General features: G+C 39.2%; 2 protein-coding genes across 2 annotated transcripts in view; both read left to right on the forward strand.

Moving 5' to 3' along the window:
• The window catches only part of LOC127535821 (uncharacterized), a 133,967-nt gene that overhangs the window by 76,126 nt on the left and 35,251 nt on the right, over nt 1-22,590 (forward strand). The window lies entirely within an intron of this gene.
• Nucleotides 16,653-18,532, forward strand: LOC127535762 (uncharacterized). The gene is made up of 6 exons (XM_051954459.1): nt 16,653-16,695; nt 16,796-17,128; nt 17,454-17,807; nt 17,887-18,021; nt 18,243-18,304; nt 18,407-18,532. Exons 1-6 carry the CDS (start codon nt 16,653-16,655, stop codon nt 18,530-18,532), a joined length of 1,053 nt encoding a protein of 350 aa, XP_051810419.1.

A 22,590-nucleotide genomic window follows, 5' to 3' on the forward strand; every position in this document is an offset into this window, starting at 1 on the left:
GGAAAGCGTCCAGCCCTCAACAGATGATTAATCAGTGCATAGATAATGGATGGATGGAATAAAACTGCTTTGATGACAATGATCAAGTAAACTTGTTCAGTCAGTAGTGGGTCATAATAGAAAGTCATGTTAGGGACATAATATTTTTGTTTTAATTCCTCATTAGGAGTAGAATTCACCTCATCACAAGCAAGTCATGACAATTTGAGCCAACCAGTGATTGATACTGTAAGTAATAATGCCAAATCACAGCATTTAAGATGATTTTATTGATATAATTCCCAACAGCTTGATATAACAGTACGACTTCACAATGATCCTTTTATTTTTCACAGACTGGAATTGGACATGATCTGAACTATGCTGTGATGCATTTCTCTGGAAGGAAAGCTCCACAGGGAAAAAAGAAGAAGGAGCTGGTGACCGAAGAAAGTGTGTACTCTCAAGTTAAATGCCGAATGTGAAAATGTCTATGAAAAATGTTAGATTTGCTAGTTATGCTGATTTCCTACGATGAAAATGAATGAATGCAAATTCTTACTTCTTACTTCTTCTTACTAAAAGCAATGTATTTTTTGACAAAAGACAAAATGTCCGTGATCCCATTTGTGTGATGAAGCCTCACTTCAGAAATAGACTTGGAGATGCTGACAAAGCTGCCTGTTTTTTTGACAGTGTTCCCTGAGATGTTTGCTTACAGTAGTTTCTTAGTGTGTCTTTGAAGAGAGATGGTGGGGCGCTTACTCCTAATGACCAAACCTACCACCCAGCATGGTGGTAGCAGTATTATGCTCTGGGACTGTTTTGTTTCCAGTGAAACTTAAATTATCAAGAGAATGACTTCCAAATTCTTCAGGAAATCTCAAAATTAGCTAGAAATTTGGGTCTTGGATGCATTCAGGTGTTTGTAGTCCCCAACATGGTAAAGAAAGGCTAAATCAAGCTCGAATTAAGGTTTTAGACTGGCCTCCCTGCATCCTCAGTTAAACTCCATTAGGAACCTGTGAATTGTGTCGAAGAGACCAAGTCCTTGTCAGAAAAGTTTTAGTTTTCAGACACATCCTCCACACTGGGGATGTGTCTGGTCTGCTGCTGGGGGTGCTGTCCATGGGTCCCTTCAGTCCGGCTGGTCGGGGGCCTCCCCACTTCAGTGTGGGGGTTCCCCTGTCTGTTGGAGGGGGGGACTCCATTGGAGTCATCCTCCCAGTGTGGATGACTCCAATGGAGGCGTTTTCCACAAGTGTCAGTGCTATGCCATGTCTCCCTACTGTCAGTGGTGAGAGTGTGTGTGCGTGTGTGTCTGTGTATGTGTGGGCATGCATATGTGTGTGTGCTTATCCAGTTGTGTGCATATATGTGTATATGAAGGGAGGGAGGGATGTTTTTTTCTTGTTTTTAATGTTTTGAAATGTTGTATGCATGTTGCATTTTTAACTGCATGAAAAGTGCTGTATAAATTAAGTTTGATTTGATTTGTGACAAACATATGTTCTTATTATTCCATCATAAAAAATTTTAAAGTCGTAGAAGTTATTGGAATCTCAAGACTGCCATGATATGTATGGAAAACTTCAGTGCAAACAAATCATCAGGAGAGCAAAACCAGCAAAAATAAATAAATAAATAAAAATGTTCATGTATGTAAGTGAGAGTATATACAGTGGCTACGGGAGATACAAATGGGAGGTGAACTGGACAACAGTCAAACCAGGAAAGTTGGGAAAGGGAAGCAGCTAGCAGGCTAAGCTAAACTGCTGACTTTCCTAACTGGGAGATGGGAAGTTATAGTAACATGGGAAACATGCCAAGAGGAAAGCTAAAGCTGGGAATGCAGGACAGGACATGATAGAAGAGTTAATGCAACATTTGTATCAGTGCATACAGTTAATAAGAAAACAAGTGATGAAAAGTGTGCATCAATTTCTCATCTTTCTCATTAGATCTTAATGCACTAATGACACAACTGTAGGCAAAAGTGTGCCTCGTAGAAACATGTATGGAGCATTTATGACAGATACTGTTAACAGACACTGTTAATCTGTCTTTATTGAATTTTTGGTCAGTAATTAAACCCCTAAAAACGTATCTCCGTGTATGAAACCCTGACTGTCTGAATTGACGTTTTTTTAGACAGTCATTGGTAAACTGCAGTTTTAAGGTGGAAATGCTCAGCCATGACTTCACCACCATCTGGACATATGTACAAGGTATGAATCCTAATTTTTACTTGAGGGATTATTCTCATTTCAGTAAAGATGTCCACTTTAGTGAAAACATTATCTTCCTGGTCTCACAGCACGTTGTAAAGGCCTTCTATATGTCTGTCATGAGAACAACAAGCTGAGCCACATGCAGCAGCTACACTGACAGAGAAAAGCTGTGGTGAAACATTTCACTGCCCTTTGACCAACAACTGAAGCTGTTTACTCAGAACAGACCGGACTATGGCCTTTAACCAGATATTTAGTCAAAGACGGCTGCAAAATGCTTCAACATCCTAATTTTACCTGAAGAATTTGGAATTGTTGTTTTCATTTCACTTCTTTTTTTAAAGTGTCTTTCTTCTATTTTTAAACCACAGGATACTACAACCATACACATCTTCAAATTTATATTATTCAATGTACCGTATATAGATCATATTAGTTGTAATTAAAATGCATACTTATTGATTCATTGACCATTAATTTGGACAGATGTGACACTGTGCCAAGTAAAACAAACTTCAATAGACTTGAGGAAGTCAAAGCAATAGTTGATGATAAAGTTCTACTCTTGCCAACAAGTGAGTGATTAGCACCTCCCCTCATGTGTCAGCCATTACCAATGAAAACAGCAAACCTCAGAGACGTGGGATGAAAAAGGTCATGCCAGTAGGACTGAGTAAGCATTAGTGTGTGACCATCACTCTTGTATTCTCTAATTTCTTCTGTAAGTTCTTCTAATATTAATATCATAGTTGCTCCCTGGGGACAAATAAAGTTGTTCTCAATCTGAATATTCTACACAACAACAATATAGTGTTGTTCCACTTTTATATTTACAATAGATACACAAGACCAACTTCCTGACATTAAAGTGAAGCAGGAAGAACAGCCCCTTTGTATTCACGCCTTCAGAAGACCAACCACAGCAGTGCTAAAGTTTCCATTCATCGTTTGTTTGTCATGAAACCATAAAGTACAAATAAGGATACAAAGTGAAAACAATTTTTTATGTTGGTGTTTTGTTTTGAATTACATTTTATAGTCGCTACTTTTCCTTTTCCACCGTCTTGTATGTCACTGCATATGTATTTTGTTTAAACTGACTGGATGTTAGGAATCACTGATTGAGGTTACTAGTTGTTTTGAAAGGACAATCTTTATAGTAAAAAATCTAGTTGCATTTGTAGTATTAGCAACAGCTTTTGATGATCGTTTTTGGGTATTTTTGCCTTTATTGGACAGTGAATAGTGAAAAGACAGCATGGGGTTATAGAGGAAGGTGTGACATGTGATGCAGGTCCACAGCTAAAGTTGAATCCAGGATGTTGTGGTTTAATGCTGCTGAGGAGCTTTGTGTGAAAAATGTCATTGTCAGACCAGCATGTTTTGCCTCATGGTCAACAGTATGTTGACCTTCATAAAGGCTGCAACCCAAACTCTTACAGTCTGACAAATGTTGTTGCAGTTTTAACTGTTTAACATTTTCTCTCCATTTTGCAAGTTGGTGAAACTGTTCCAGAAACTTTCACTCTACAAATCCCTAACAAAGGGCAGGAAGTCACAAAAGTGACTTTGGTAACTCATCTGGTAGAACCTGCACCATAAACGTCAAAAATCCTGGAAAGATTTTCTGCAAGCTATTTTTACAGTGTAGTTCTTTTTAGTTAAAATGAAAAATGAAAGTTACTTGTGTGCTTGCTGTGATGCTGTGGCAGTCCTCCTGAAGGATGGTGGGATTGGTCTTTGGATGCGGGTCAGAATAGCAGTGGACAGTGTTGGGCCTCTGAGTCAGCCTTGATGAATTTAGGAAGGAGTTGGGTAAGGCTCTTAGGAATTAATGTATGAAGGAGGACTCTGGGATGACGGACTCAGGAATTAGTCAAGGAGTAATCAGATTGGTGCTTTCAGGTGTGGCCTTTTAAAGGGGACTGGTGCATGACACTGATCAGGACAGAGTGTGGTACAACATCAGTCATGGACGGCTGATGACAAGATGTCTCTCACACAGCTACACCTTTAAAATGTTTTCTGATGGGTTATATATCTTCAAAATAATTTTGAAATGAGAGTGCATCATTCATGGAAATGTACTCTTAGACCTGTCAGACCTCATCCCAGCTCCAAGGTCTGCAGACGTCACCTCAGCTCCAGTTTAAACTCCAGAGGATGCAGACGTTGCACGAGCTAAAGAGTCTGTGCTCCCAGCTGGGTCCCATCAGGATCTGACCCTTTCATGCTGCTGCTGGTCTCCAGAGGAGCTACACCTCTACCTGAGCCACTGGTATCCTGTCAAGACTCCAAAGGTGGTCCACCTTTGGCATCAGCCTCTGGTGGTGGTTAACCTTTGCCGTTGGCCTCCAGAGGATCTCCACCTTTGCCGCCAGCCTTGCAAGTGACCCATCCTGCAGAGCCGTCCTGCCAGTGTCTCCCAGTTTCATGTCATTCTCCAGTCCATGTCTGACTGATCAAAGGTGATTTTTTTTTTGTTTTGATTTGACTATTCCATTATTATTGTATTTCAGATTTCTTTACATTGCATTTACAGTTACATTTAAGAAAGAAATTACTACTGTGACCACTCCTGTAAAATGCCTGTTTATGAGGTCAGAAATATTGAAAAGTTAATGATAAAAGGTTGATAAGACATTTTGATAAGAATTTACAGCTTAAATCCAGGGTGTTTTATGACAAAAACATGTAAAACATGTTCAATATTTCACAAATTATTGAAGGTATAAATCTGAAAAAAGCTGATCATTCTGATATTCAGATTAATTTTGTGTGATGTTAATTTTCAGCAAAAAATGCCTTTATAAAGTATATGAGTTTGTACCAGATTTTGTGTAAGAGAAAAAACTGTCTGGAATTTTCCTTGATATTAATGTTTAATTTATTCCCAAAAATTAATATATTTATGAATCCAATTTCAGGGGTTGAAACATAAACATACTGAACATATGTTACTTTGTTAGACAATCAGGTATAAAGTATGACATACAGCACAGATGCCCGAAGCTTGATTTGAACCATGAACTTCATTTTCTCTGTTGTACTCTAAACCTGTAACTCTTTGGCTACCAGAGGGCTTCACAAATTCACTTTGGCAATATGCTTGGTTGAACTAATCTTTGTGGTTTCACACTTTCACATCAGACACTTGGTAAGAAATCTGAGCTGTCTAAAGTTGATATTTGTGTGTTTAGCTGTACCACACAATATGAGGGCAGAGGATGGACATTACTTTAACAAAGAGGAAAATATTTAATACAAGCTTGTAACATACTTGTCAACAAAATGGTGAAGAAATCATTAAAATGAGAGACTAAACAAATAAGAAAGAGGTGATACAATCCTCAAAGCCCTGGATGAGACCAGTGTGACAGGAAGTGCACTTTTGAATCTTTATTCTTTGACAACCAATCAGATGCATTTGGCAGTGTGACATAAAGGGTCTTGTTATATCTCCTCCTACATTGATTTAAACAGCGACAAGGTCCTTGACAGGAGACAATGTCAGGATGATCGTGTTGTGGATTACACTGCTTGTTCTTCATCATGGATGTGAGTGCTTTCTTGTTTTTATATGATGTTCTTGCAATCTGGATTTTCCAAAGTATTTTGACTAAACTTCGTCTGTATTTTATGTTTTGTTTTCATTCAGATACACTCATTCCAGTGATCCCCGTTCAAACTGGTGAATCCACAGCCTTAACATGTGCTCTGTCTAATACTGATATGAGCAATGGCGAAGTCCACTGGTTCAAGCAGAGTGTTGGAGATAATCTGAAACTAATTGTGACTCTTCGGAAACTTACAACACCTCAATATGCACCAGAGTTTTCAAAATCAAGATGGAAAGTTCATAGTGATGGCAATTTTTCCACCCTGACTATTTCGAGAATAATCCAAGAGGACGAGGGAATCTACCACTGTGCATTCATTACATTGTATGGCACAACATCTGAATGGATCGGGACATATTTGATAATAAAAGGTAATAATACGAGCTCCACAGCTTGCAGTTTTGCAAATGCTTTAACCCCTAAAGCACTACTGTATCGATTTTGAAGAATAACTGTTATTGAAGATGTTTTCAAAAAATTTACTAAAAAAAATTCAGTTTCAATTCAATTACATTTACATGTATAATGAATTTCTTCTATTTAAATCCAGATGCTTTTTCAACCACTGATTCAATTTAGGTATAATATTAATAATCATTCCATCAGTACATCAGTAAGATGTAAAACTACTAAAATCATATCTGATGTTTTTCTCAGACTTTCAAAATGTGCTTTGAAGTCTCATTCTGTTAACAGTTTTTTCATTACACAGGAGACAGTCAGAAGACATCAGACTACACTGTTGTTCAGTCCACAGCATCACATTCAGTCCATCCAGGAGAATCACAGACTCTCCAGTGTTCAGTCTTCTCTGACTCTGACAAGAAAACATGTTCAGGAGATCTGAGTGTGTTCTGGTTCAGACCTGGATCAGATAAATCTCATCCAGACATCATCTACACTGATGGAAACAGACCTGATGGATGTGAGAAGAGATCTGACACTCAGAAGAGCTGTGTTTATCGCTCCTCTAAGACCTTCAACTCCTCTGATGCTGGGACTTACTACTGTGCTGTGGCCACATGTGGACAGATACTGTTTGGAAATGGAACTACTCTGACCAATGGTATGATTTTATGTTGAGTACTGAAGATATACAAAATATGTTAACAACATCATCAGTAATTATTCTACTTCTCTTTCAGATGCTTGTTTACAAACTGCACAATCTGAAATGATTGCTCTGGTGGTAGCAATAATCTGCTTGGTCATTTCTGTGATTGTGAATATCATTTTAATCTGTTACCGAACTTCAAGAGCAGCACAGGAACAATTCACAGGTAAATGTTGTTTATTGAGTCACATTCTACACAGCTGGGATTTCGCTCAAAAAGTTTCAAACATCTGGCCTAAGTTAATTGATCTTTGTTGATAATTATTATTCATTCCTATTTACACCTTGCACTGATGACAGTGAACAGTTAAATTTGTTCCTTCAGCATTTGATGCTGCTTAGAGTGTCAGATAAAAGACATTATATTTTTGATTTTATTCCTCATCAGAAATTGAATTCACCTCATCACAAGCAAGACGTGACAATTTGAGCCAACCAGTGGTTGATGCTGTAAGTAATGATACTAAATCACATTATTTATGGTTATTTCATTAACATGATTCCCAAAGCTTGATGTAACGGTATGACTTTATAATGATCCATTTATTTTCTGCACAGACTGAAGGTGGACATGATCTGAACTATGCAGCACTGCATTTCTCTGGAAGGAAAGCTGCACGAGGAAAGAAGACGAAGGTGAAAACTGAGGAAAGTGTATATTCTCAAGTTAAATACCAAATGTGAACGCGTCTAAGGAAAACTTCAGTCTGTTTTCGATAAAAGATTCAATCTTGATCCCATCAGTGTGCTGAAGCTTCACTGGTGAAATAGACTTTGAGATGTTGACAAAGCAAAACGCTGGTTGACTGTGTTCCCTGAGATGTTTACTACCAGTAGCTTCTCAGTGTCAACTGTGAGGAAAATTACACCTCTGAAGAAGAGGATTTGTGTTCTTCACAGTGACCTTCTCATCTCCCTGCCTAACACACAGAACTTGCAATGCAGGAATGAACTGAACAGTTTAAATCAGAACATGAAGGAAATTCAGCATCACTGGAGTGATGATCTGGACTCAGTCTCTGATTCCAGGTTTAGTAGGACCAGTATGGAAGAAGAACACATCGAATCTGAAGTGTTTGTGGAGAAGAACAAACAAGACATCAACACCCCCCTTCTCTCTGTCACAGACCACGACCAGAAAGGCAGAGAGAGACTTTTTATTCTAAGTATATATAGGTGAAAGGTTTAGTTCAGGCAACTGGACTATTCTTATGATCTTGAAAACTAGTTTGGAGAATCCCAGGTTTTTAACCACTAGAGGTGTAGATGAGGCCAAGGCTGATGTTATCTACTATCTGCAAGGTGATAGTGTCTTTTATCTGATAGTGGATGCCATCAGCCTTAGCCCCACCTCCACCTCTAGTGGTTAAAAACCTGGGACTCTCCAAACTAGTTTTTTAGAACTGAAGAAGCCTCTCAGATGAGAGGTGAAACATCGTCAAGATCATACGCATCAGTTTAGGGGGGGACGGTGGGGACGTGGCCCCCCCCCCCACACACACTTTTTGTCAGGGGTCATTTTGTCTCCAACACATTCAAATTCTTCACATGTAAGCCGTTGTAAACCCAGTTATTTTCAGTAGTTTAGAAAATTCCGACGCTCCTGAACGCACCATCCGCACTCGCACTCCGCACGCCGAGAGTTGCACAGACATGCAGCACACCTTGGTAAGGTCAAAAAACGCGCAGATGCTAAATTTGCGCCCGTGCCAAGTGGAAGCTCCGACCAGAGGCGTGCAGGGGCAAAATTTCGGCCCGGGAGAATTAGTACTATAGCGGCCCACAGACCCCATCACCTACATGCACTGATAGCGCAGCAGGTTGCGCCTTTGCCTTTGGTGCGATGGTTGTGAGTTCGAGCCCAGCTTGTGGCATTTTGCCGCCGTTCTTCGACATTTTCTCAAAGTGCTGTGGTCTCCGTCCCCCCCACTTTTAAAAACAAACTGACGCCCTTGGTCAAGATCACAAGAATAGTCCAGTTTCCTGAACTAAACCCTTCACCTTAAGATGACCTGGATGAATGAGAACCTTCACAGACATCTAAGCATATAGACTTCCTCGGTTTTATTTTTCTTATCATTGAATGTATATGCTTGTACTTTTAGCGATGTCATGAATTTACTTTCATGTCGCCTAAAGTCTACAATTTCTAAGTTTATTCTGATGTTTACACCTTTTTGTTATCTCAGGGACCATATGAGATAAACATATTATGTTTTCTGTCATTCTAATCCCCTATTCAGTGGTATTTCAGATCTGTGATCATCATAGATATTTTACAATTGGATTTGTATGTTGAAGAAATCACCTCAAATTAAGTTGTAAAGGTGTTTGTCCTCTGAGCTCTCATGGACAGTGAAGCTCAACACCAACCGTTGGGAGAAACACAATGGTTAAATGCTGATTTGAATTTGAGTCCAAAATTTCCCATATAAAGGAACGTCACTGCAATGCGAGGCCTTTGAGAAGCGACAGGGGCTCAAGTTCAGAGAAATTCATGATGTTTTATAATTAAAACAAAGGCTCAAAACTGAGTTCTTTTATGATGGCTTAACTTTAAACTTGGGATTTGTTTCCTATGTTTTATTTAAAGTTGGTCTTTTTAAGTTCACTTTAATACTACAAGAGCACAAATATTTTCTTTGAGTATCGATTCGTAGTATTTTTACTCTGGGACACTTTTGCAATGCAAACGTGCCAAAGGGCCTCCTTGTCTCTGTGTTTCCTGAACAAACTCATCCAACAGATCATCACAGCTTCACATCCTCCCTCTTACAAAGGCTATGCAAGCATCATTTTCCTTCTGCTAAAGTGAATTTATCATTACAGTTGGTTTTCCAGCTCCAGAGTGATTCTAAATTCATCATCTTCTACCAACTGCTTCCAATAACAATCACAGTTAATTAATTTATCTGCAGTCATTCATTCATTTATTTACTGTTGGTTGTTGTTATTAGGTCATTGTTGTTGATTGTTTGTTCATATTATTAGTTAATAAATGTTTGTGTAGAACTATTGTCCATTCTATGTATTTCATTGGTTGGGAACTGAAGGTCAATGAAATCAGAGTTTACAACTTTTGATTATGAGACTGATCAATACAAGAAGAATTGATTAATTAGTGATTATTGAACCTGAAACATTCTTGATAAAGGTCTCAAAAGGTACAATTAATCTTATTTTTTACTCTAGGGATTCTCTTCATTTCAGGAAATATGCTGACTTTGATGAAAAGACCTTTAGTTTTTCTGGTCTCACAGCACTTTGTAAAGACCTTCTATATGTCTGTCATGAGAACAACAAGCAGAGCGACATGCAGCAGCTGCACTGACAGAAAAAAGCTGTGGGGAAACATTTCTCCGCCCTTTGACCAACAACTGAAGCTGTTGTCCCACCCTCATCTTACCAAAAAGATCAGGGTGGGACAAGTGACTGATGGCACCTCCCCTCATGGATCAGCCATTGCCAATGAAAACACCAAATCTCAGAGACGTGATGAAAATGGTCAAGCCAGAATGACTGAGTAGGCATTAGTGTGTGACCATCACTCTTGTATCCTCTCATCTATAATTTCTTCTGTAAATTGATCTGATATTAATATTATGCACAACAATAATATAGTGTTGTTCCACTTTTATATTTACAATAGATACACAAGACCAACTTTCTCACATGAAAGCTGAGTGAAGCAGGAAGAACAGCCACTTTGTATTCACACCTTCAGAAGACCAACCACAGCAGTGCTAAAGTTTCCATTCATCCTTTGTTTGTCAGTGCTGACTGAATTTGTGTTTGTGTTTCTATGTTTCAGGTGTGCACAGTGTTGTGCACAAAAGAGAGGCCATAAAGTAAAATGGAGGACATGAAACTTTTTATGTTGGTGTTTTGTTTCAAATTACATTTCATCGTCGTTACTTCTCCTTTTTCCACCGTCTTGTATGTGGGACTGCATGCGTATTTTGTGCAAACTGACTGGATGTTAGGAATCACTGATTTAGGTTACTAGTTGTTTTGAAAGGACAATATTTATGGTCAACAATTCAGTTACATTTACAGTAATAACAACAGCTGTTGTATGTAGTTTTATTTTTGGTATATTTTCCTTTGTTGCGCAGTGAACAGTGAAAAGACAGCAGGGGGTTATAGAGGGAGGTGTGACATGATGCAGTTTCACAGCTCAAGTTGAACCAGGGATGTTGTGGTTTTATGCTGCTGAGGAGCTTTGTGTGAAAAACGTCATTGCCAGACCAGCATGTTTTGCCTCATGGTCTAGCTTAAAATCTTTGGTTTTAAGCTACTTATACCTTTCATATTTAGAACAACACCATGTTTTTTGACTTGCGGTTGACAGTATGTTGACCTTTATAAAGGCCAAAACCAAAACGTTTCAGTCTGTCGCTTTCGGTTGTCAATTTATTTTCAGTCTCTTGACTGTAGATGTAAAGTACTTATGCCAGAAACCCCCACTGGGCTGTTATATAGTCTCAGGTGCATTTTATTATCACACTGCCTCACAAACTCGGGATTCAAATATTATTCCATTTGTGATTATCATCGATGCTCCCCATCTCTTACATCCCAGAGATCTCATTATTCAGCCAGTTTTGATTGTTACTACGAATCTCTTGTTTCAATTAATTGTACTTTAAACTCCCAGTAACAATCAAAACTGGCTGAATAATGAGATCTCTGGGACATAAGAGACGGGGAGCATCGCCTGGATCTAATTACTACAGTTGATTATTGTGATTTGGTTCGTGCTGTGTATCTCTATTACACACCCATAGGAGAAAAGATCCAAACGTCTCCAGATCCTAAGTAAAACTGTCCATTAACTATGATCATGCAAAATACAGCACAACTACACACAACTGTTTCTGTTTGTAAATCAGTTTAGATATATGCCCGCATTCTCCACCATTAATATACGCATATATGTGGGGAAATCTTTGCTCAGATAAGGTTTCAATGTGAATGAAGAATTATTATGCAATCTAACTGCTACTGAACCAGCGATATATTTTGATCAGTTACTGTAGCAATGCTGGTTATAAATCACTTCTTGTTACGCTGTCAAGAAGAACTTCAACACAAAACAAACACTACTGTGAATGCAAGTGAAAGTGCGTGTCCACTCAATGCGATTTTCCCGCATGTCAACGCGCCACATCTGAAAATCACACGGATGGTGGGTGGTCACTAATGGGCCACAACATTGTCACATGACAACACTCAAGCAACAGCAGGTGACGTGACAGCGCTTTCAGCTTGATGGTCCGGCAGGCATGTCGGATAGACACAGCGGCTTGGCAGCGAACTTTCTCATTTATTTCGAAAACACTTCAGGGAAAGGTAGTGTCTACAGATATGGACCCGTACCCGTAGCCTGTGGCCTAAATATTAATGAGCCGTACATAAATATTAATGAGCCGGCTGATGAACGCGCTTCGTGATTGGCTGGTAATCCGACGGACATAAATATTAATGAGCCGGCTACGCTGATGAAGGCGCTTCCTGATTCGAGGTGAATCTGCGTGCGGAGCCTGTCATGTCAGTCTTTTTCACGGACATTTGGGGGTTGAAATCAGCACTACTATTAAAAATAGCAAAACTTTTTATTCACGTGACCCTGTTCTAATAAAGCACAAACAGCAAACAAAACAAATGGCGGAACTAACAGCCAGCAAACTACAAGTATTTTTTTACCTTCAAAAGTAGCGACAGACTATTACATATTAACAACCTAAACAAAACCCTGACGTATTTTCTACGTCTGTCAACACAGACACTGCACGTCAGTCACTTTAATGTTAGTGGACTCTGTTGAATGGCTAATTGACATGATCACAAACAAATCTCACAATATCACAGTAAATCGAGTTTGTGGGTTTTTTTAATTCATGCCGAATTAAAGAGCTGCTCCTCACCATTCACGAGTGTTTGTTTCATATTCGACATCCTTAATTTTATCTTGTAAATTAGCGTCCGAAATTAAATGGGAACATTTGCAATGGAGTTCGTCAGCCGCTTCCACCACTGAATGCGGTAAACTAATTAATAGGAACTGGACTTCAAACAGTTTAGACACGGCGTCTAAAAGCGTAAAAACTACATTGTCTAAAGTGTGAGAAGAGACGGTGTATTTTTGGTTAAATTATACAATGTTCGCCGTCAAAGTCATTCATATAAACTGCCTGTAATGTGCAGCAAATAGTAGTTAACCGGCGCCAGCTCTTCAGTGACCTTAATGGTCCGTACCTCTAGTACAGATGATACGGGTACGGGTCCGTACCTCTAGCATCAACCTCAGGGAAAAGTATTTCTGAAAGCATCTGAGGCCAGAAATAAGCTGTGCAGTAGCTTCCTCAAAATTTGAAGAAAGTTTCACGATGCTTGGAATCTCCACACTCCACACTGAATTTTCAAAAATTACAAATCGAGTCTACTTTATGCAAATGAGCTCCAGGTAACCACATCGAATCGTAGCTGGAAACGCACCGCAAATGGACCAGCGTGCAACATGCGGTGTGTTTCAAGCTGCGGTTCGGTGTGTTTACCCGGAGCTCATTTGCATAAAGTAGACTTGACTTCTACTTTATGTAAATTCAATGTGGCGTGCAGAAATTCCTCAAACATCTAAACTAGCAGTCGGTGACCTCAAAGGAGGACAGATTCAGCTGCTGCACAGCTTATTTCTGACCTCAAATGCTTTCAGAAATACTTTTTGCTGAAGTGTTTTCGAAATAAAAGAGAAATTTTGAGCCGCACTGCGTTTATCCGACACGTCTGATGGACCATCAAGCTGAAAGCACTGTTACGTTACAATATTGTGACCCCCTAGTGACTGTCCGCCACCCAAGCAATTTTGAGATGTGCGGCGTTGACGAGCAGGAAAATCACTTCTAGTGGACATGTGGCTTGAGGGAAACATGAAGGAAGAGAACACAATGTTGTGATGCAATATTGTTGAGCTGAATCCAAGGACATGGGTCTAAAATCTACACTTCCCAGAATGCACTGGTAGCAGCAAAGAAGTCATCACTGATCTAGAGCACCTGGGAAGGACTGGGAGAAGCTCAGTGATCGCTGATTTAAAGCACCTGGGAAGGACTGGAGAGAGCTCACTCAATCAAACAACCTTCAGAAGAAAAAGAAGCAAGAAAGGAGAAAGGAAATCCAAGTCCACTCATGGATTCATTCCAAAGACGCCAGTGGTTGGTGAAATGTTTGCTTTCTTGGTGGTTTAAGGTGTTGATATGGTCAAGATTCTGTTGGCTGGTGTGTGATTGGTTGGTGAAGGCACTGTAGCATTTGCCTATTTGATTTTATATTAAGAGAGTTTGAATTAAGATTTCATTTTGAGTTTAAAGCAAAACTATAGAATTTGTGCTCTGTTAAATGTTAAACTTCTAAACTTGACTAAAATGTTAATTTTTTTTAAATTTAGAAGGCTTAAAACGTGGCATTTGATAGAAATTAGATTATTACCACCCGGCAAAACTGTTTTCCGGAAGGTATTGTTTCCAGTTGCATGGTATGGCTTGCTTGCTTGTTTGTCTGTAACAATTTGGTTTCCGCGCGATAACTCGATAAAATATTGACGTGGCCTCACCATATTTGGTACACAGGTGTACCATCATAAGACACAAGTCAAGTTTGCATTTGGTGACTTTGACCTCATTTTCAAGGTCACAGGGGTCATCTTTGTCGCCGGGCGGTCCAAGTTTGGTAAAACTTCTTGTTCTTATTTGCTTTTTCATTTAAATGGTTAATATGTGAACTTTTTGGTTCTGTGTTTGATGGTGTTGATTTTTTCCCCCCCTGTCTTTAAAGGTTTACAACCAGGGGTGAAAGTAAGCCGGTCCGGTACTGCGTACCGGCAAAAGATCTGGTGGCGGTATGCCGCTCTTCCACCGGTATCTATGGGTACGCCGCCCGGCTGCCTGCTATTGAACGTTCACTCAGCAGTACGTGAGTGCGCATGCGTGTCTACTTTCCATAACACAGCGACTGCTATGGCCAATAGCAGCTGATAGCAAGTAGGTGCACTTGATTTATTGCACTGGGACATTTCCCCCAACTCGTCAATAGACATCAACAAGTGCTGCTTGTACTGGGGCGGGGCGAGCAGTAAATTACACCTGAAATTCCACACGTTCTTGTCATTGGCTGAAAAACATTCAACTGGATTTACAGCGGTTATCATCGACAGATGCATATTTTAAACTAGAAGTTTTACCAAACTTGGACCGCCCAGCGACAAAAATGACCCCTGTGACCTTGAAAATAAGGTCACGGTCACCAAATGCGAACTTGACCTGTGTCTTATTATGGTACACCTGTGTACCAAATATGGTGAGGCAACATCAATATTTTATCGAGTTATCGCGTGGAAACCAAATTGTTACAGACAGACAAGCAAGCAAGACCATGCAGCTGAAAACAATACCTTCCGGAAAACGCAGTTTTGCCGGGCGGTGAAAACGCAGTTTTGCCGGGCGGTAATAAAAACAGAAGCACGACAAAACAATCAAATTTTTTTGTCAAAGTAATAATGCAAGGAAAATAACCTCTTTGATTAAAGGAAAAGACACGGACACTGAAGATGGGTTACCACAGAAAATCAGAAACTAAATACTATAACTATTTTGGGTCTCTGTGGAAAATCTTTTAGGTGACGTGTTTTGATGTTTAGTTCCGTTCTGAGTGTTTGCTTGTGACCTCATGTCTGCTCTTACAGTTTTGTATTCTGGATGTTTATCAGTGTTTCAATTAAAGCAAAAAGTTTACCATATTTTCAAGTGTTATTAATTCCTACCTATTCCATTGGGCTACAGTAAAATATTAAGTTTTATTTGTTTGTGTTTTAACTTCACCATTTTAAAATGCTTGAAGTTGGAGCGAGACAAGGGTTTTGGTAATTGTACCGGCAAGAATTTAAAACTACTTTCACCCCTGTTTACAACCTATTGCTGTTGAGATAACATGACCAACCAACTTATAGGTTCCCTATAATATTGATGATGTACTTATTAAAAATTTATGTATTTATGAATCCAGTTTTAGGGGTTTATTAAGGGGCTGATTCATTTTTAAGGTGTATTAAACATATGTTGCTTTGTTAGACAGTCGGATATAAAGAATGACCTACAACACAGATACTAATAGCCTGATTTGAACCATGGGCTATATTTTCTGTGGTATAGATTAAACCTTTATTAATCCCACAGCGGGGACATTACCATTATACAGCAGCAATAGGACTCGCACTCAGATGGCGCCGCACTAGGCATCATAAATTCATTTTGACAAAATGCTTGGTTGAACTAATCCTTGTGGTTTCACACTTTCACGTCAGACACATCGTAAGAAATCTTTTTGATGTTTGTGTGTTTAGCTGTACCACAGAATATGAGGGTAGAGGATGGACATTACTTTAACAAAGAGGGAAAATATTTAAAATGAGCTTGTAACATGTCAACAAAATTCTGAAAAATCATTAAAGTGAGTGACTAAACAAATAAGAATGAGGTGATACTATCCTCAAAGCCCTGGATGAGACCAATGTGACAGGAAGTGCACTTTTGAATCTTTATTCTTTGACAACCAATCAGATGCATTTGGCAGTGTGACATAAAGGGTCTTGTTATATCTCCTCCTACATTGATTTAAACAGCGACAAGGTCCCTGACAGGAGACAATGTCAGGATGATCGTCTTATGGATTACACTGCTTGTTCTTCATGAAGGACGTGAGTGCTTTCTAACTTACACGACGTTTTTGCAAGCTGGATTTTCAAAATTCTTGTCATTTAACTTCTTCTGTATTTTTTGTTTTTTGTTTTTATTCAGATTCACTCATTCCAGTGACCACAGTTCAGCTTGGTGAATCTACAATTTTAACTTGTGATTTACATGAAAGTGACACCAGCAGATTAGAATTCCACTGGTTCATGCAGAGTGTTGGAGATAATCTGAAACTGACTGCAACGCATCGGAAATTTACAACACCTCAGTATGCACCAGAATTTTCAAACTCAAGATGGAAAGTTAATAGTGATGACAATTTTAGCAACCTGACTATTTTGAGAACAATCCAAGAGGACGAGGGAATCTACCACTGTGCATTCATTACATTGTATGGCACAACATCTGAATGGATCGGGACATATTTGATAATAAAAGGTAATATAAGCTATTTTCAAATGCTTCAACCACTGAAGCACTACTGTATACATGTTGAAGAATAACTGTCATTAAAGATATTTTGAAAACATTTATGAAAAAAAATCCAGTTTCAATCTAATTATATATATATATACATACACATTTCTTATGGATTGATTCTGTTTGTATCCAGATGTTATTTCAACCACTGAAGTATAATACTAATAATCCCTGTTCATATCAGTACAATGTACAACTACTAAAATCTTATCTGAAGTTTTTCTCAGGCTTTCAAAATGTGCTTTGAAGTCTCATTCTGTTAACAGTTTTTTTCATTACACAGGAGACAGTCAGAAGACATCAGACTACACTGTTGTTCAGTCCACAGCATCACATTCAGTCCATCCAGGAGAATCACAGACTCTCCAGTGTTCAGTCTTCTCTGACTCTGACAAGAAAACATGTTCAGGAGATCTGAGTGTGTTCTGGTTCAGACCTGGATCAGATAAATCTCATCCAGACATCATCTACACTGATGGAAACAGACCTGATGAATGTGAGAAGAGATCTGACACTCAGAAGAGCTGTGTTTATCGCTCCTCTAAGACCTTCAACTCCTCTGATGCTGGGACTTACTACTGTGCTGTGACCACATGTGGACAGATACTGTTTGGAAATGGAACTACTCTGACTAATGGTATGATTTTATGTTCAGTACTGAAGATATACAAAATATGTTAATAACATCATCAGTAATTATTCTACTTTTCTTTCAGACGCTTGTTTACAAACTGCACGATCTCAAATGATTGCTCTGGTGGTAGCAATAATCTGCTTGGTCATTTCTGTGATTGTGAATATCGTTTTAATCTGTTACCGAACTCCAAGAGCAGCACAGGAACAATTCACAGGTAAATGTTGTTTATTGAGTCACGTTCTACACAGCTGGGATTTCGCTCAAAAAGTTTCAAACATCTGGCCTAAGTTAATAGATCTTTGTTGATAATTATTATTCATTCCTATTTACACACTGCACTGATGACAGTGAACAGTTAAATTTGTTCCTTCAGCATTTGATGCTACTTAGAGTGTCAGATAAAAGACATTATATTTTGATTTTATTCCTCATCAGAAATTGAATTCACCTCATCACAAGCAAGACGTGACAATTTGAGCCAACCAGTGGTTGATGCTGTAAGTAATGATACTAAATCACATTATTTATGGTGATTTCATTAACATGATTCCAACAGCTTGATATAATAGTATGACTTGATCCATTTATTTTCTGCACAGACTGAAGGTGGACATGATCTGAACTATGCTGCACTGCATTTCTCTGGAAGGAAAGCTGCACGAGGAAAGAAGACGAAGGTGAAAACTGAGGAAAGTGTGTATTCTCAAGTTAAATGTCAAATGTGAACGCCTCTATGAAAAACTTTACTGTTTTTTTTTGTTTGTTTGTTTTTTAATAAAAACTAAATCTTAATCCCGTCAGTGTACTGAAGCTTCACTGGTGAAATAGACTTTGAGATGTTGAGTAAGCAGCCTGTTGATCGACTGTGTTCCCTGAGATGTTTACTACCAGCAGCTTCTCAGTGTCAACTGTGAGGAAAATTACACCTCTGAAGAAAAGGATTTGTGTTCTTCACAGTGACCTTCTCATCTCCCTGCCTAACACACAGAACTTGCAATGCAGGAATGAACTGAACAGTTTAAATCAGAACATGAAGGAAATTCAGCATCACTGGAGTGATGATCTGGACTCAGTCTCTGATTTCAGGTTTAGTAGGACCAGTATGGAAGAAGAACACATCGAATCTCAAGTGTTTGTGGAGAAGAACAAACAAGACATCAACACCCCCCTTCTCTCTGTCACAGACCACGGCCAGAAAGGCAGAGAGAGACTTTTCATTCTCAGCATATACACACGTGGACAAAATTGTTGGTACCCCTCAGTTAAAGAAGGAAAAACCCACAATTCTCACTGAAATCACTTGAAACTCACAAAAGTAACAATAAATAAAAATTTATTGAAAATTAAATAATCAAAATCAGCCATCACTTTTGAATTGTTGATTAACATAATTATTTAAAAAAAACTAACTAATGAAATAGGGCTGGACAAAAATGATGGTACCCATAACTTAATATTTTGTTGCACAACCTTTTGAGGCAATCGCTGCAATTAAACGATTTCTGTATTTGTCAATGAGCGTTCTGCAGCTGTCAACAGGTATTTTGGCCCACTCCTCATGAGCAAACAGCTCCAGTTGTCTCAGGTTTGATGGGTGTCTTCTCCAAATGGCATGTTTCAGCTCCTTCCACATATGTTCAATGGGATTCAGATCTGGGCTCATAGAAGGCCACTTTAGAATAGTCCAACGCTTTTCTCTCAGCCATTCTTGGGTGTTTTTGGCTGTGTGTTTTGGATCGTTGTCCTGTTGGAAGACCCATGACCTGCGACTGAGACCAAGCTTTCTGACACTAGGCAGCACATTTCTCTCCAGAATGCCTTGATAGTCTTCAGATTTCATCGTACCTTGCACACTTTCAAGACACCCTGTGCCAGATGCAGCAAAGCAGCCCCAAAACATTACTGAGCCTCCTCCATGTTTCACCGTAGGGACAGTGTTCTTTTCTTCGTATGCTTGGTTTTTGAGTCTATGAACATAGAGTTGATGTGCCTTACCAAAAAGCTCCAGTTTGGTCTCATCTGTCCAAAGAACATTCTCCCAGAAGCTTTGTGGCTTGTCAACATGCATTTTTGCAAATTCCAGTCTCGCTTTTTTATGAGTTTTTTTCAGCAGTGGTGTCCTCCTTGGTCGTCTCCCATGAAGTCCACTTTGACTCAAACAACGACGAATGGTGCGATCTGACACTGATGTACCTTGGCCTTGGAGTTCACCTTTAATTTCTTTGGAGGTTGCTCTGGGCTCTTTGGATACAATTCCAACGATCCGTCTCTTCAATTTGTCATCAATTTTCCTCTTGCGGCCACGTCCAGGGAGGTTGGCTACTGTCCCGTGGGTCTTGAACTTCTGAATAATATGAGCCACTGTTGTCACAGGAACTTCAAGCTGTTTAGAGATGGTCTTATAGCCTTTACCTTTAAGATGTTTGTCTATAATTTTTTTTCGGATGTCCTGGGACAATTCTCTCCTTCGCTTTCTGTTGTCCATGTTCAGTGTGGTACACACCTTTTCACCAAACAGCAGGGTGACTACTTGTCTCCCTTTAAATAGGCAGACTGACTGATTATGAGTTTGGAAACACCTGTGATGTCAATTAAATGACACACCTGAGTTAATCATGTCACTCTGGTCAAATAGTTTTCAATCTTTTATAGAGGTACCATCATTTTTGTCCAGGCCTGTTTCATTAGTTTGTTTTTTTAAATAATTATGTTAATCAACAATTCAAAAGTAATGGCTGTTTTTGATTATTTAATTTTCAATAAATTTTTATTTATTGTTACTTTTGTGAGTTTCAAGTGATTTCAGTGAGAATTGTGGGTTTTTCCTTCTTTCACTGAGGGGTACCAACAATTTTGTCCACGTGTGTAGACTTGCTAGGTTTTATTTTTCTTATCATTGAATGTATATGCTTGTACTTTAGTGATGTCATGAATTAACTTTCATGTAGCCCAAAGTCTACAATTTCTAAGTTTATTCTGTTGTTTACACCTTTTTGTTATCTCAAGGACCATATGAGATGAACATATGTTTTCTGTCATTCTAATCACCTGTTCAGTGGTATTTCAGATCTGTGATCATCATAGGTGTTTTACAATTGGATTTGTATGTTGAAGAAATCACCTCAAATTAAGTTGTAAAGGTGTTTGTCCTCTGAGCTCTCATGGACAGTGAAGCTCAACATCAACCCTTGGGAGAAACACAATGGTTAGATGCTGATTTGAATTTGAGTCCAAAATTTCCCATATAAAGGAACGTCACTGCAATGCGAGGCCTTTGAGAAGCGACAGGGGCTCAAGTTCAGAGAAATTCATGATGTTTAATAATTAAAACAAAGGCTCAAAACTGAGTTCTTTTATGATGGCTTAAATTTAAACTTGGGATTTGTTTCCTATGATTTATTTAAAGTTGGCCATAAGTTCACTTTAATACTACAAGAGCACAAATATTTTCTTTATGACTGAGTATCGATTCTTAGTATTTTTACTCTGGGACACTTTTGCAATGCAAACGTCCCAAAGGGCCTCCTTGTCTCTGTGTTTCCTGGACAAACTCATCCAACAGATCATCACAGCTTCACATCCTCCCTCTTACAAAGGCTCTGCAAGCATCATTAAAGTGAATTTATCATTACAGTTGGTTTTCCAGCTCCAGAGTGATTCTCAATTCATCTTTCTATCAACTGCTTCCAGTGATGATCACAGTTAATTTATATGCATTCATTCATTCACACAACAAAAATATAAATGCAACACTTTTGTTTTTGCTCCCATTTTTTATGAGATGAACTCAAAGATCTAAAACTTTTTCCACTTTTTCCATATACACAATATCACCATTTCTCTCAAATATTGTTCACAAATCTGTCTAAATATGTGATAGTGAGTACTTCTCCTTTGCTGAGATAATCCATCCCACCTCACAGGTGTGCCATATCAAGATGCTGATTAGACACCATGATTAGTGCACAGGTGTGCCTTAGACTGCACACAATAAAAGGACACTCTGAAATGTGCAGCTTTGTTTTGTTGGGGGGGTCCACTCCTCTTCAATGACTGTGCGAAGTTGCTGGATATTGGCGGGAACTGGTACATGCTGTCGTATACGCCGATCCAGAACATCCCAAACATGCTCAATGGTTGACATGTCTGATGAGTATGCTGGCCATGCAAGAACTGGAACATTTTCAGCTTCCAAGAATTGTGTACAGATCCTTGCAACATGGGGCCGTGCATTATCCTGCTGTAACAACGTTGACATCAGAAAACTGCTCACCCACACGACGCCACGCACGCTGTCTGCCATCTGCCCTGAACAGTGTAAACCGGGATTCATCCGTGAAGAGAACACCTCTCCAACGTGCCAGACGCCATCGAATGTGAACATTTGCCCACTCAAGTCGGTTATGAAGACGAACTGGAGTCAGGTTGAAACCCCAATGAGGATGAGCATGCAGATGAGCTTCCCTGAGACGGTTTCTGACAGTTTGTGCAGAAGTTCTTTGGTTATGCAAACTGATTGTTTCAGCAGCTGTCCCAGTGGCTGGTCTCAGACAATCTTGGAGGTGAACCTGCTGGATGTGGAGGTCCTGGGCTGGTGTGGTTACACGTGGTCTGCGGTTGTGAGGCTGGTTGGATGAACTGCCAAATTCTCTGAAACGCCTTTGGAGACGGCTTATGGTAGAGAAATGAACATTCAATACACGAGCAACAGTTCTGGTTGACATTCCTGCTGTCAGCATGCCAATTGCACACTCCCTCAAATCTTGCAACATCTGTGGCATTG

The sequence above is a fragment of the Acanthochromis polyacanthus genome, chromosome 10 (assembly GCF_021347895.1).
Source record: "Acanthochromis polyacanthus isolate Apoly-LR-REF ecotype Palm Island chromosome 10, KAUST_Apoly_ChrSc, whole genome shotgun sequence".
NCBI lineage: Eukaryota > Metazoa > Chordata > Actinopteri > Pomacentridae > Acanthochromis > Acanthochromis polyacanthus.